The sequence below is a fragment of the Euwallacea fornicatus genome, chromosome 12, assembly GCF_040115645.1.
Source record: "Euwallacea fornicatus isolate EFF26 chromosome 12, ASM4011564v1, whole genome shotgun sequence".
In the NCBI taxonomy this organism is placed as follows: domain Eukaryota; kingdom Metazoa; phylum Arthropoda; class Insecta; order Coleoptera; family Curculionidae; genus Euwallacea; species Euwallacea fornicatus.
In genome coordinates, this window is record NC_089552.1 from 871,804 (window position 1) to 884,371 (window position 12,568).

A 12,568-nucleotide genomic window follows, 5' to 3' on the forward strand; every position below is an offset into this window, starting at 1 on the left:
TGCGAGGGATTTATAGTATTTTGCTGCCTTACTCTGTTCAAAATACCTATAGTGTCGTAATGACGGACAATTATTGCCGTGATATTATTATACTTACAAGAAAAGTTAAAGTGGAAATACCAAATCAATTCAATAAATAACTATTATTTGATTGAACATACCAATAACTATCACTTTATGCTACACTACCGCAAAGGGGGCTTTCCCTTAAAACAATGGGTACTATACCTGTATAATTTTGGCTTCACTTATCTGAAAATACCATAATCAAAATTAATATGCTAACCATGACCGTCCGAAAGTAGAAGTTTGACCGCATCAGAACCCGAAAAACCCCGCCTCCATCACCAACCGCAAAGTCCAATCTCATCGAACCCGGTGCGCAAATAACTAATTGTAAAAATCCGCGAAATTCTTGAGGCCGGAACCCGTACATCATGTAAATAACCAGCAAAAATTCTAATTAATAATACACATAACGAATGAGTACCGCACCGAAGCGCCGATTTTATTATTGATCATATAGAACCAGATGTGAGGCCATCGCGATTCTCGTGGGGAAACCGCTATATGGTACCCGTGCCGACCCATCGAGTTAATAGTACCCGGTCTCACGTTAGAACGCCCGTGGGTCACACTTCTCGGTTCGATGATGACGATCGGTGGTCGTGATGGACCGTGAAGTGGTACCGGTGGTCGTGATTTTATTGTTAGCCCCGCGGGCTTAGCTAGAATTCGTTCTACTCGAGATTCGATTCGTTGTTTTCGGGTGGTGATTGCAACCGACAGTCACTTACCAACCAAAAGAAAAGTTGCAGGGAATAAGGAAATTTTACCGGTAAGCAAATTGGTCATAGTTTCTGGGCTCTTAGGTCAGGAGAACGTGTATGTGAATGGTACCGTTGGGGGCTAAAATAGTTACAGTGCGATCCCAACTCTGTGTTATCACTTCTGTCTTATCAGGTCGCAATTTGCCAATTTTCTCATTGCGCTACGGCTCATTTGAATTTTCGAAAAAATCAAAGGGACTCTTACACGTGTTCTATTGGACAAAATCAGAATTAAGCCCCAAATGAGGCCAAAAGTGAGTACAAATGGAGAATCGCGTTTATGATTACAGAGTGTTAGAATAAACCTTTTTAAAGATATATCCAATTTACAAACGAAATGTATCTGAAAATCCCATTCTTCTCGCATTCATCCCGTAATATATTGGGAAAATATGTGAAAAATATCAAATTTTCAACTTTCTTGTCAATAATGTTTTCCTGCCGCACGTCGCCTGCTGCAATCGAGCGTACTGGACAGACACACTTTCACACGCTTCATATCTAACATTTTTCAACCTCACGTGCGTTGCTGCCTTATGTAAATTTAATTAAATATACTTCTGACTAGTCAGTGTCACTTCCTACGGGCGACCGATACGATCTGTACACGCACAAGCTTGGTAAACAGCCTCAACAACCGCACATCAAATATCCACGAAAAATTTTGACCCATGTCACTTTGCCGTGCGTACGGCAAAGTGCTACTTTACCGCACGGCATGACGTAACCGGAAGATTGGAGATCTACGAACTAGAAATTAACTGTGAATTGTTGTTCTTCGTTAATTTGCGTTGTTCTTCCAACGCGTTCTCTTTTACCTTCAGCCTTCCTCTCAACAAAATCTGTATGAATTTCGCGCTGCTACTTTCGCTTTAATGTTCTTATTGATTTCAATCCTAACGGAATCGGACCTTTTCTAAACCTGTTTTTTACGTCACCCCGCAGTTAACACACTAGCAGCGCCTTGCGAAACCCCAATTTCGTGCGTTACAGGCACTTTTACGCAGCTGCACTTTACACGCAGTTACTAAATACAGAGGAGCACGCGTCCGTGCCCCGATTATTGCCCAATTGGAGTCTTTCGGCCACTTGACAAAAATACGATACTTGCAGCGACCTGTCTCCAGCGTTGAAATCGCCCATTTTGACCCTTGTTAATGGACCATCGGCAACGCATCACCAGTGAATTTGGGTGCCCATCGAGGGGCAATCATTCGTACTGAAGCAATGGCCCGGTTGTGGCAAAGAAACTTTCCTTGCATAACAATAATGTTTTCATAACAACGATTGGACCTGTACTGCTCGGTTTTTTTTAAAGCGAAATAAGCACTTTATTGTTGTCATCGTCATTATTTAATGGTCATAAATAATGCCCATTTTCACCAAAGACTTCGAATGTTACGAGGGATTAACTGGCAATAAACTGAGGTCAAATGCGAAATTGTTCTCTTGCATTATCAGTGCAGCATTATCGTGTCATATCCATTGGGAAGGCATAAACGTGCGTCAACCCATTGTATTTCAATGGAATATTTGAAAAACAATCTGAGCGAATTTTCCAAATTGCCCATCTCATAAATACCCACGTAGGGCTCAAAGGTAAATTGTAACGCAGCGGTATTTTTAATTTCGCAAAAACCAGCAATAATTAAACTATTGTTCAGGCTTTATGAGACAGCGCAATTTATGGGTGCAAAGACAGTGTGGAAAGCATAAAATCGGAAAAAACACGATAAAGTTGTGCTTTAAGAATCGAGGCTCGTCCACCTTAAAGCAACAGGAAGCAAACGTTGCCCCAAATTCTGGGAACTCCACAGAATTGAGAACGTTGATTCAAACAGCCCTCGACAACTAAAGACGTTTCGAATTTAAGAGGTAACCCCCTAACTTACCCGCAATACCGAGCAAGTTGCTCGCGTAACGTAAGCTCGCGCACCCCCTTGGCCTGCACTCTCCCCGACAGCATCCATCGGGAAGCTGCACAGTCACGGTGGTGGCTGCCCTGTGGGCCCCCCCCCGATATCCCAGCATCTTCACATTTCGAGCTTAAAGGAGAATTAACTTTCCATCGGTGCCCCAACTTGGGGATATGGCATCGCTGATGCTTCTAATGCGAATCACGGTTGCATTCAAAGGCATTTGAGGTTAATCAAAATACTGACTGCCCACACGTTATGGGCATTATCTATCGTCTGCATGGTTAAACACAGTTCGAACCGTACTACGGTCTTGGGAATTTATGCCGCTACATGAGACGGGCAATGGGGACATCCTCAGTCATCGTGGCATATTACGGGCACGATGTCACTTAGGGTAAAATCATGGTGACGCATCACACCTCGCCGTCCGGCGATGGTAAGTCAAAGCAATAGAATCCCGCCATTAGAGCAAAGAAACTGAAGTTCTTCACCGAGCGTCGCCCCTCGGCCCCTCACATTAACGCAAAATGGGAGCAAAATATTTTGTTTTCCAGCGGGGAGGCGCTTGAAATCTGCTCCGTGATTGGTCCTCTCAACTCCCCACTCCTTCAATACGCAACGGTGCACGTTTGCGTGTAATCAGCAGTACCCCGTATGTTCGGTCCGACAGAAGGGCCCAACGTACGTTGAGGGTAGAGGAACGGAACGCGTGGTGCTGCTTAGGGGACCAGCCCTAACTTAACGTAAACAAAGGATAATTTATAATAGCGACCATATCGAGGTGGTTGGCGGGTCACTATCACTACGTGAATCAGACGACATTTTTGCTATTTCTCACTCGGTAAGAAACCGGACAAACGACGTACGACATTCGGCGATTTAACTTCTCTATGTTGATCAGCGGCGCCGGTCAATTCTCGGCGAGGTAAACTCGGAGGTGCCCGGTGAAGTGCGATGTTTCCGCTCCAAGTGTGAAAAGGCGTTTTCAACCACCGGGAAGCGTCGATTGCGAAAAGAAAAGCCGAACAAGAGGGTTTTAAGAGCGAGAAATGGACTGGACATTATTTCATCAGTACTAGAAGACTCGTTTGCAGTTTTATACAGTTTGTTGGCTGCATTAACTACAACTTTTTTAATACTTGTTAATCGTTGAAAAATGGCGGCTCAAAATATACACGTCAAAGGTCTGCGGTACACCGTGGAAGTCGGTAGAATCATCCGCAACAGAAGTACCAAAAAATTTCGTTAGTTTATGGAAACGCATTTTTTTCGAAATTTCGGATTTCCAGAAAAACGCGTCTTAGAGAGGAATAGGTCAAATGCGAGCGTTCAAACTTTCATTGGCGCCCTGCGAACGGCCTCCTAGCCACCCTTCAAACAGATCTTCCCTTGACCGGTCCTCGTACATTGGCAAAAGGTTGATTTGCATGTCTTGGTGAAGAGAAGGTGGGTGGCTCGATGTCTCCTCAACTTCCACGCTCCGGCCGACGTGAAGCCATCGCGCTTTAGCAATAAATCTCAGAGAGGGAAACCCGAAATGAATTTTGCAGTTTTCCTGGAATATTCTAGAGATATTTCCCTATAATTTTAATTAACAAAAAAAAAAAAAAGAAAAGTTTTTTCTATGTGTATTTCCCTCCTTAATAAACCAGTACTCGCAAAAACGCCTGAAGTATTAACTATTTTGATGGATTCCCAAGAATTGCCTGCCATATGTAGATACGCAATGATAACTAATGGCTTTTGTTACCACTTAAAAACCATTAATTTTTAATAACAACGACTGAGCTATAATGGTTCTTGCTAATAGTTTTGCATGGTGCGCCTGCAATACCGGTGCAGCTAAAAAACAAGGCAAAGCAGGAAGCGAGAGCTCTTTCCGACTGCTGATTAGATCTTTTCGTGACAATGGAAAGTTCCGACAAGGCGCTAACACCTCGGACAATATGTATTTTTACTTATCGGGGCTCCGCTAAATACCCAGGCCTCGCCGATAATAATTAATGTCGGTTTTTGCATAAAAAAAAGGCGCACGCCTCCACATTCCGAGAACAACATTATTGCCCACATTAAGACGAAGAATTCCGACAATGAAAACAAACCATTAGTAAATCTTCGCCTCAGGCAGGACACTTCGCTGGCTGTTGGCTATCGTTGTGGCCTTCAAGTTCGCATACAAATTCGGTAAGCGGCTAAATTTGAACCACATTGTTGTTAGTACCATTAAAGAATGCGCCACGTACTATTTCGAAGAGAAAGCTCCAACATTTACATCGAGACACTTACCGGTCAGCAGTGGGTCAAGTTCAAGCGTACCTTTGGTTCCTAATCGGGGAGCTGCTCCTGCCGGTGAACCGCTCCATGTTCCTAGTAGACCAAGGCCGACGGCGACGCGGAGATATTTATCGCTGCAGTTTCGCTCCATGAACCTTCGGCAGTAGTCGAGGTCTCGTTAAAGAGGACCACCGGAGAGGAACCATACTAGAACTTCATACTTGTGCATTCCACTGGAGTGGAATGCACAAAATTCTTTCTTCTCGTGTCAGTTTTCCCACGTCTTTCGGACGAACTCCGCCCCGGTGTCCGGTCCCGCACTACCCCCTCTTGTGAAACGCATTCGACGTAAGGAGGGCGTACTTACAGGGTGACTCGTCGATGACGTGAAGGAGGAAAAGTGGAGCCTGCGTTGGTCGCCGCTGGTGCGCACGCAGCTCGTCCGAAAGGGTGACGGTTCGAGCAATGTACAGGATGTCGAAAGTTTACGAATTTACAAGGTCCTGAGGCTGCATTTTTAGGCCCCGAGCGCCAGTTTTTTTCTTGTTGCGTTACCACGGCATGGTGGTCGCTGGATCGGTTTTTGTCGGATGAGGCGTGTTTGCACCAACGGTCGCCACTTGGCGGGTAGCAATTGTCGGGCTTCCCATTTTCAAAGAATCACTCTATATTTTATAAGTCAAGGTAGTTTTTGTAAGATTTCGCGTCCTTCGGAGGTCGGGTTTGGAACAGAACATCAATGATGGAGGTCACCAGTTATTTTTCTCCCATTATCAATGGGATCTAGGGGCGACATGGAGGTAATGAAATCTCCCTCGTATGACACCGGCGAGCGCAAGCGGCCGATTAAACGAAACCTCCACCTATCAGTTTCCTGAGGTCGTCAAATCCAATTATACAGCAAATGACTTGTGCCGTAGCCGAATAAACTCCATAATCGAAAGAACAAGATCCCTCCGGATAATTTAATAATAATTACTACCTGCAATCGCAATTCCACAATAATTCTTCCTTGTAAATGATTCAAAGCACACATCCGCAAATTTAAAACGAATTTCCCCTAATTATTGATCTTCGTCTCACGTGTCAACTTCTATTTGATCTTCAAAGCTCGAGATGAGCGATTCTTCGAATATTAATAATAATTATTTACGTGGGATCAATTTGCACCAAACAATAAGTATTTGTTGCTCGTGAATGTGGATTTACCGATTTTTCGATTTACGCCAACCTACTTCACATTGTATTCTCCATTTTCCTAAACAAGAATAGTGATGAATTGGCGTTCTAAATTAACGCAAATTTGCATATGAAATAAATTATAAAGACGACGAAAATGATTTAGTTCGGCATTTGAACAATTTCACGAAACCTTTATCGAGGTATGTGCAAATTTTCCTTATCTTGAGAAATTTGACCCGCTACATGGAAAGTGCATTTCAACTGGAAAACCTTCGGAGGACATCGCGCGAATTGCACATTTATCGGTAATAAGTGTTGAGGTATGTATTGCCGTGTAACAAAAATTTTCCTTCAAAGAGGTCAAAAACTCACGTCCAAGCATTGACCGGCGTAAGGTGTTGGGCAATGGCTACATCGACTTATGTAAACGTTCGTTTATTCACCATCGGATACGCACATTGTTCGCATCTGCACGAGGCACATAATCAAAATAATAAAAAAATATTTACGGACAATCTAACATTTTAAAAGCACGCCGCGTGACCCAAATTTATCTCTTAACAAAAGAAAAAAACATTAATAAAAAATATATACACGGTGCCTCCAAAAGGGAGGGCGATCGCCGATTCTTTGAGCATCGGGAAATCTAACGGAGGCGAACTGGATTCGTACTTGGCGAAGCTTCTCGATATACGGAGCGTGAAGGTTTAGCATTTTTCCTCGCAGCCCTTGCAGTTTTCGAGATATCACATTTGGAGAATAAGCAACTCGTCTACACGGACATAGGGGGTGATATTTTTCCCGGATTCGGGCCCCGAATCAGCCTTTCCTCGTGAAACGTCAATGTCCCCTTACTCCTCACTATGTGAACCTCCCGGCTCGACCGCCGCCGTTCTCCACTTGTTTATCGACGAACGTAGATGATCCCCCCCCCCCCCCCAACAAGCGCACGTACCTCGTGTGCTCCAATTCTGTGTACGCTTGCCGACACCTGGAAAACTGTCACAGATGCCGGGAAAACACGAGAGATATTTGTTGACCCTTAAAGCCCCGTATATCTTTAAGCTTCGACATGGGAATCCAATTTGCCACGATGTGTTGTGAAAACCTTAAGCCTGGAACACCCCCTCCCGTTAGCTCCATCCACTCCGCCCAACCTGCTTAATAAATAAGACGGTACCTTAACACTATCTTCGTATCGCTCAGCAATTCATTTCGTGCAGTCGGGAATCCTTGTCTTGCATGTGGTACCAGGCCTTGTAGATTTTTAGGTAGCGGTCCTTCGGATCCACAGAGAAATCCCCTAAGCAGAACATGCGAAAGGCGTCCTCGCCATAGCTGCCGACGCCATGCAGCTCGCCCACTCTTTTCCAGTCTTTATAGAGGAAATCGTAGGACATTCGCCATACCTTCAGACAGAAATGTCTTCGTTTCAAAAAAACACGATGCCGCTGCAATCCTAAACAAAATGTCTTCCAAACTGGACCATTTGCGGAGATACCGAAAATCGATGGGATCTTTGACAATTTTTTTTTAACCCAAGGGCCCCATTTACTACTTCACCCCCCTTTTTCGTTTTCTGCGTGTGCGCACGCCCGCCTCTCTTTGCGCTAATTATGCAATTAAACTTTGGCACGCTTCTGCAATGGCGCGACAGGTCTATGGAGACCACCAGAGCAGACACCCAGGATTCCCACATCGCAGGTGAGACTCTCAGGGCAAAACATGCACTCTGACAACTGAAGGATCTGAGTTAGTCACTCACTTAATGTGAGTCTTCAATCTGAGAATGTTGGTCATAAACCTTTCTATCCCCACCCCTCCTCCCATTGTAAACCACACAGCTCTCAAACAAATACATATCTTGCCGGCCGACACGGGCATCGTCACACAACTCAATCAAACCTTTTCATTCCGTAACTCCCTCACCTGCTTGGCTCTTCTCTTCTGCAGCCCCAGCGGTCCAAAGTACGTCTCCAGTTGCTCCGTCTTCTTGCCCACCACCGTGAAAGGGTCCGGATTCTCCTCCAGAAACCAGAAAACATAGGGACGCGCCGCCACCGCCGAGGTTTTATTCAGAAATATCGTGGCCACCAGTAGCGACCAAGGATCGAGATAAAGTTCCTCCTCTAGCAAATTGTGGGGCGACTTGGGGGGCAGGAAGCGTGGCAGCTTCAGCTCCAGCTTCGCTCGGAAAAATGGGGAAGCATGCAACTTCACGTGTTCCGAGGCGGCCTGTTTCAACTCCCGGATTGTCTCCAATTCCTTGTTTAGTAGGTGGATCTGGGAGACTATTTCTGAAAGATCCAGTTGAGCCGAAGTTAGCTTTTATGATGGAGATGTAGTACCGTGCTCTCGATCCGTGTGAAGTCCCGGTTCGTCTTTGATCCCGTTTGGGCACTCCATGGGAAAAGCGTTGGTCATTTTAGTTTTCTCGGACCACACCCCATCTTCGGTTTTAAGGGGGAACCTGAGGTTTGAAGCGAAATAGCTGGAGCGGACAATCTCCTCCTTTGGCGCTTTTTTAGCGTAGCTCTCCAGAAATTTCCTATGAATAATTTTGTACAGGTCGTTTTGGATCCTCGTCCATTGATCCGACAGTAACGATAAGGTGTGGACAGAGTCTTTTTGTGCTTTTTCAGTAAAACCTGAAAGATGCGTTCGACTCGATTTTCTATACGGAAAACGGGAGATTTTGGTTTCGTTTGGGGGTACTATCTGCGCCGGTAATTTTTTAGGCGGTCAACAGACGAACAGCCAGAGATTTGGGGGCGTCCGCAGACGGTTGGAAACCATCAGAAAACAGTGCGACGTGGACTTCTCGGCTGCTTTATATACGAAGTAGAATCTACCTCCTTTTTGGCTAATTCTCACCTAAAAAGGACTGCGTCCCCGCCTCAATTCTGCTGACACGCTCCTTTATCTTCCGACAGCGCACGTTGGCCCTACCGACTTCCTCCCTATTAAATCCCAAGAAACGTCCCCTTTCCTTCAGTTGCATTCCGCACCTCAGCTCTGGCTCGGCCCCTCGTCCCTTCTGGCGGACAGCATCATAGGGCTCACAGAATTTAAATCCCCGAGCCAAATTTGGACCTTCGCATTGGCAGATTCCGTTCGCAAGTGGCGTTTCTTGGTCTTCCATGGTGCGCGCCATGGTCCTATCCGCGTCCCATTGTTGACTTCGACCTGCAAACATGTTTTAAAACCAATATAAGATCGAAACCGACTAAGGCGAGCTATTGGCGATATTGTGTTTTGAGTTGGTGGTTCGCCTGTGAGCATAGTTGAATGTAAATTTGTTTTTCACCTGAAAGGTTCGATGAATACTCCGCCAATAGCGCAGACAAAGGCAGGTAAAAACCGTTAAGAGCATCTTTATTATTAAAAAAAAAAGAAGGTGTATACAATTAAGTCTAGCCAGGACTCGCAGCGAAGGAGACTTAACGCAGACATAACAAACGGTTTTTCATCAAGTGAAGAGGTTTAAGTCGCGATTTAGATACAGCAATTGGCATAGCTGCAGGCACGAAGCTCAGCTCGATCAAATTCCACGTGAACATTTTATTTAAATAAAAATATTCACCATCATAATTATATTAAAGGAATCACCGGACAAAAGGAGAAATATATTAATTTCGCACAATGTCATTAGCGGCGAACCATTTGAATATAATATCGTCACAAACATCCGGGCTGCTTTTGTACGAACGATAGCAAAAATTGCACGTTACAGTTATCCTAATAGCCGACAGAAAAAATCCAATATTAGCTTATGTTTTAAAAAATCATTGCAGGCCTATAAACATGGACCAGTCCACTCAGGTAGACCTTTCAACGGTCGCAGGGAATCAGCACATGAAAATGAAGCGGCACAACACCTCTGGGGATTTGTTCTACGCCTCCAGCCAGCAGGCTCGTAATATCACCCTCAGCCACTCTTGGGTAAATCCCCTCGGCTTCAACTGGCCTGAACTAACAGTGGAAATAATTGTAGGCCCAACTGAGGCCCTCCGGCGGGCGTCCCAAGTCGGTCAATGTGGCCGAGACGTTCAATAGGTCAAAAGTGACAGACGCTCCTTTGTCGCTGCTGTCAACCCCCGGGTTGGACACCCCGTTGGGATCCATATCGAGGGAGAGGACTCCACCCTTCTCTTGCAACTCCAGCCTGGCTTCCATTGGCAGCAAACCGCCTCCTATGTATATACCGCCACCTCCACCTCCTAGAGTAATAAATTCCCGAATCTTCCAGAAATCAATAGTTATTTTGCACCGTAGTTACAGTCCAGCATTGATGAGGAGAGCACCAGCAGTTCCAAGTGTTACTGCAAATGCTACGACATGGACACCAACAGAAATGGCTTGAAGACACTGAGTAACACGCCCGAAGGATTGTCATGGAGACGGTTACACAAGTCCAGGGCCAAGCTCAAAGCCACCGCTACGACTTCGGAACTTCTCTCTGGTTTTGCCATGATAGCAATGGTTAGTAGCATAGAAAAACAGTAATAATCGTCTATACCCCTTTCTCTGTAGGTGGAGCTGCAAATTAACACTCCAACCAACGTGCCTGAATGGCTATTTGTGATGTTCGCAGTGTGCACAACAGTCTTAGTAGCAGTGCATATATTTGCTCTAATGATATCTACCTACATCTTGCCCAACATCGAGTCCATAGCGAAGCTGGAAATTTGTGAGCTGATAAGTGAGAGTCCACATGAAAGAATGAGGGGATTCATCGAGCTCGCATGGGCCTTCTCCACCATCTTAGGTAGAAATTTGTTGTAAAACATTTAAAATGCATAATAATCGTGCGTTGCAGGTTTGTTCTTGTTTATGGTCGAAGTAGCCATACTTTGCTGGGTGAAGTTCTGGGACTACAGCTTTACAGCTGCGGTAGCCGCCACCATTATCGTGATCCCAGTGCTGATTACGTTCGTGCTCTTCGCGGCCCACTTCTACCACAGTCTAGTGGTGGATAAATGTAACTCTTCAGTTAGTGATATGCGCAAGTTAGAGGAGATGAAGCAGAACTTGGACGAGATTAGCAAAATTGGACATTCGCAAGTGTGAAACAATCTTCTGATTGCGTTGATCGTCCCTCAAGATCATTGGGAGAAAACCTCTCTTCTTGATACCAATTTAGAAGGGAAGGCAGGTTCTATGTAAAAATGGGAATCATTTGCTATAACATAGTACCCATCTACCCCATTAATTTTAGCAATACAAAAAATTGTGATATAAAGCAGTATTTAAATGTGTAAGTAAAGTTATGTGGATTTGTAGGAAAGATAACCTTTATGTTCTAAGTAAATTAATAAAAGTCGCAAAAGCCAGGTAGATTAATATAAAGAAACCCTATAGGAATACAAAGTGTTAATTTATTCTTTAGTTTGTCTCAATATAAATGATGTAACTCTGCATGTATTTTTATTTGATTCTTAATGAGGTAATAAAATCATCCTTAAAAAGGGGAACAAAAAATAGGAAGAAAGCACCTACAAGTTGTTACAGATCGGCCCATTACTGTCCTGAAAAGCATCAACTACAATCTTTTAAGGGCCTGTACCTAACAAATGTTTGTAAGTTTTATCGAGCTAAACTGTTTTGCATCTCTGCACTTTCATACAACCAACAAGTCCTTGAAATGGAAAATATGTTTCCCCAGGGAACAACCTTGTTAAATACATCCATAACTTATGTTTGAAGTTCCTCCAGTTCCTTGTGTATGGCCTGTTATAATTTAAGTGTTCACAGTTGCAGATGAGTCATACAATGAAATGTTCGTATAATTGACCATCAACTGTATTTAAATTATTACTTTGACATGGTTTTTCAATTCTTCTATGTGACTCCCCTTCTGAGCTAGAGGAATATAGCATAACAATATGCAAATGTTGTTATAATTAAGACAGTTTTTGAACATACCTAAGAAAGCATGTCTAAGGGAATGTTCCCTTACACGAGGGCATTGGGAGCTTACTTTGCAAACATGGAATTATTGTATTTTTCTAGGCTTAATAACAAAACTTGCCTATGGATATTTTATCCACCACAGATAAGTTAATAAGGTAATAAAAGAAAGGCAATTATAACGCAAATAACCGAACTTTGAGTCTATAATGTTCAAAAAACAAAACAAGATCTCGTTTGGTAATGGGTGTTGGATGATTTTAAGACCAAAATTTCTACATAAAACGTATTACGTACCGAGACTTACTTCACTGCAGTATGGGGAAAATGGTTTAGTAAATCACTGATGAAGGCCTAGGATTAATGTTATTAAAATTAATAATAATAAACAGAACAATCAAAAAGCTTCAAAACACCGGAAATGTCACCGTCACTGTCACCTGAAACGTTGAC

At 43.9% G+C, this 12,568-nt stretch overlaps 2 protein-coding genes across 5 annotated transcripts; one reads left to right on the forward strand and one right to left on the reverse strand.

The window, feature by feature from the left end:
* The first annotated feature begins 383 nt into the window (after positions 1 to 383).
* Positions 384 to 11,623, forward strand: LOC136342719 (calcium release-activated calcium channel protein 1-like). 3 transcript variants are annotated; one of them, XM_066288809.1, is made up of 6 exons: positions 384 to 838; positions 10,000 to 10,147; positions 10,200 to 10,430; positions 10,481 to 10,687; positions 10,739 to 10,973; positions 11,025 to 11,623. In XM_066288809.1, exons 2-6 carry the CDS (start codon positions 10,010 to 10,012, stop codon positions 11,273 to 11,275), a joined length of 1,062 nt encoding a protein of 353 aa, XP_066144906.1. In that variant the 5' UTR covers positions 384 to 838; positions 10,000 to 10,009; the 3' UTR covers positions 11,276 to 11,623. The 3 variants fall into 3 exon arrangements, with proteins under 3 accessions (XP_066144906.1, XP_066144908.1, XP_066144907.1); XM_066288811.1 differs by lacking the exon at positions 384 to 838 and adding an exon at positions 5,804 to 6,525; XM_066288810.1 differs by lacking the exon at positions 384 to 838 and adding an exon at positions 9,435 to 9,558.
* LOC136342717 (uncharacterized) lies at positions 6,625 to 12,568 on the reverse strand. Of its 2 annotated transcripts, none has more exons than XM_066288805.1 (5): positions 12,413 to 12,568; positions 9,080 to 9,391; positions 8,554 to 8,853; positions 8,135 to 8,502; positions 6,625 to 7,614 (listed from the first exon to the last, which is right to left on the reverse strand). In XM_066288805.1, the coding sequence occupies exons 2-5, from the start codon at positions 9,357 to 9,359 to the stop codon at positions 7,408 to 7,410; spliced, it is 1,155 nt and encodes a 384-aa protein (XP_066144902.1). In that variant the 5' UTR covers positions 9,360 to 9,391; positions 12,413 to 12,568; the 3' UTR covers positions 6,625 to 7,407. The 2 variants fall into 2 exon arrangements, with proteins under 2 accessions (XP_066144902.1, XP_066144903.1); XM_066288806.1 differs by having other exon boundaries at positions 12,423 to 12,535.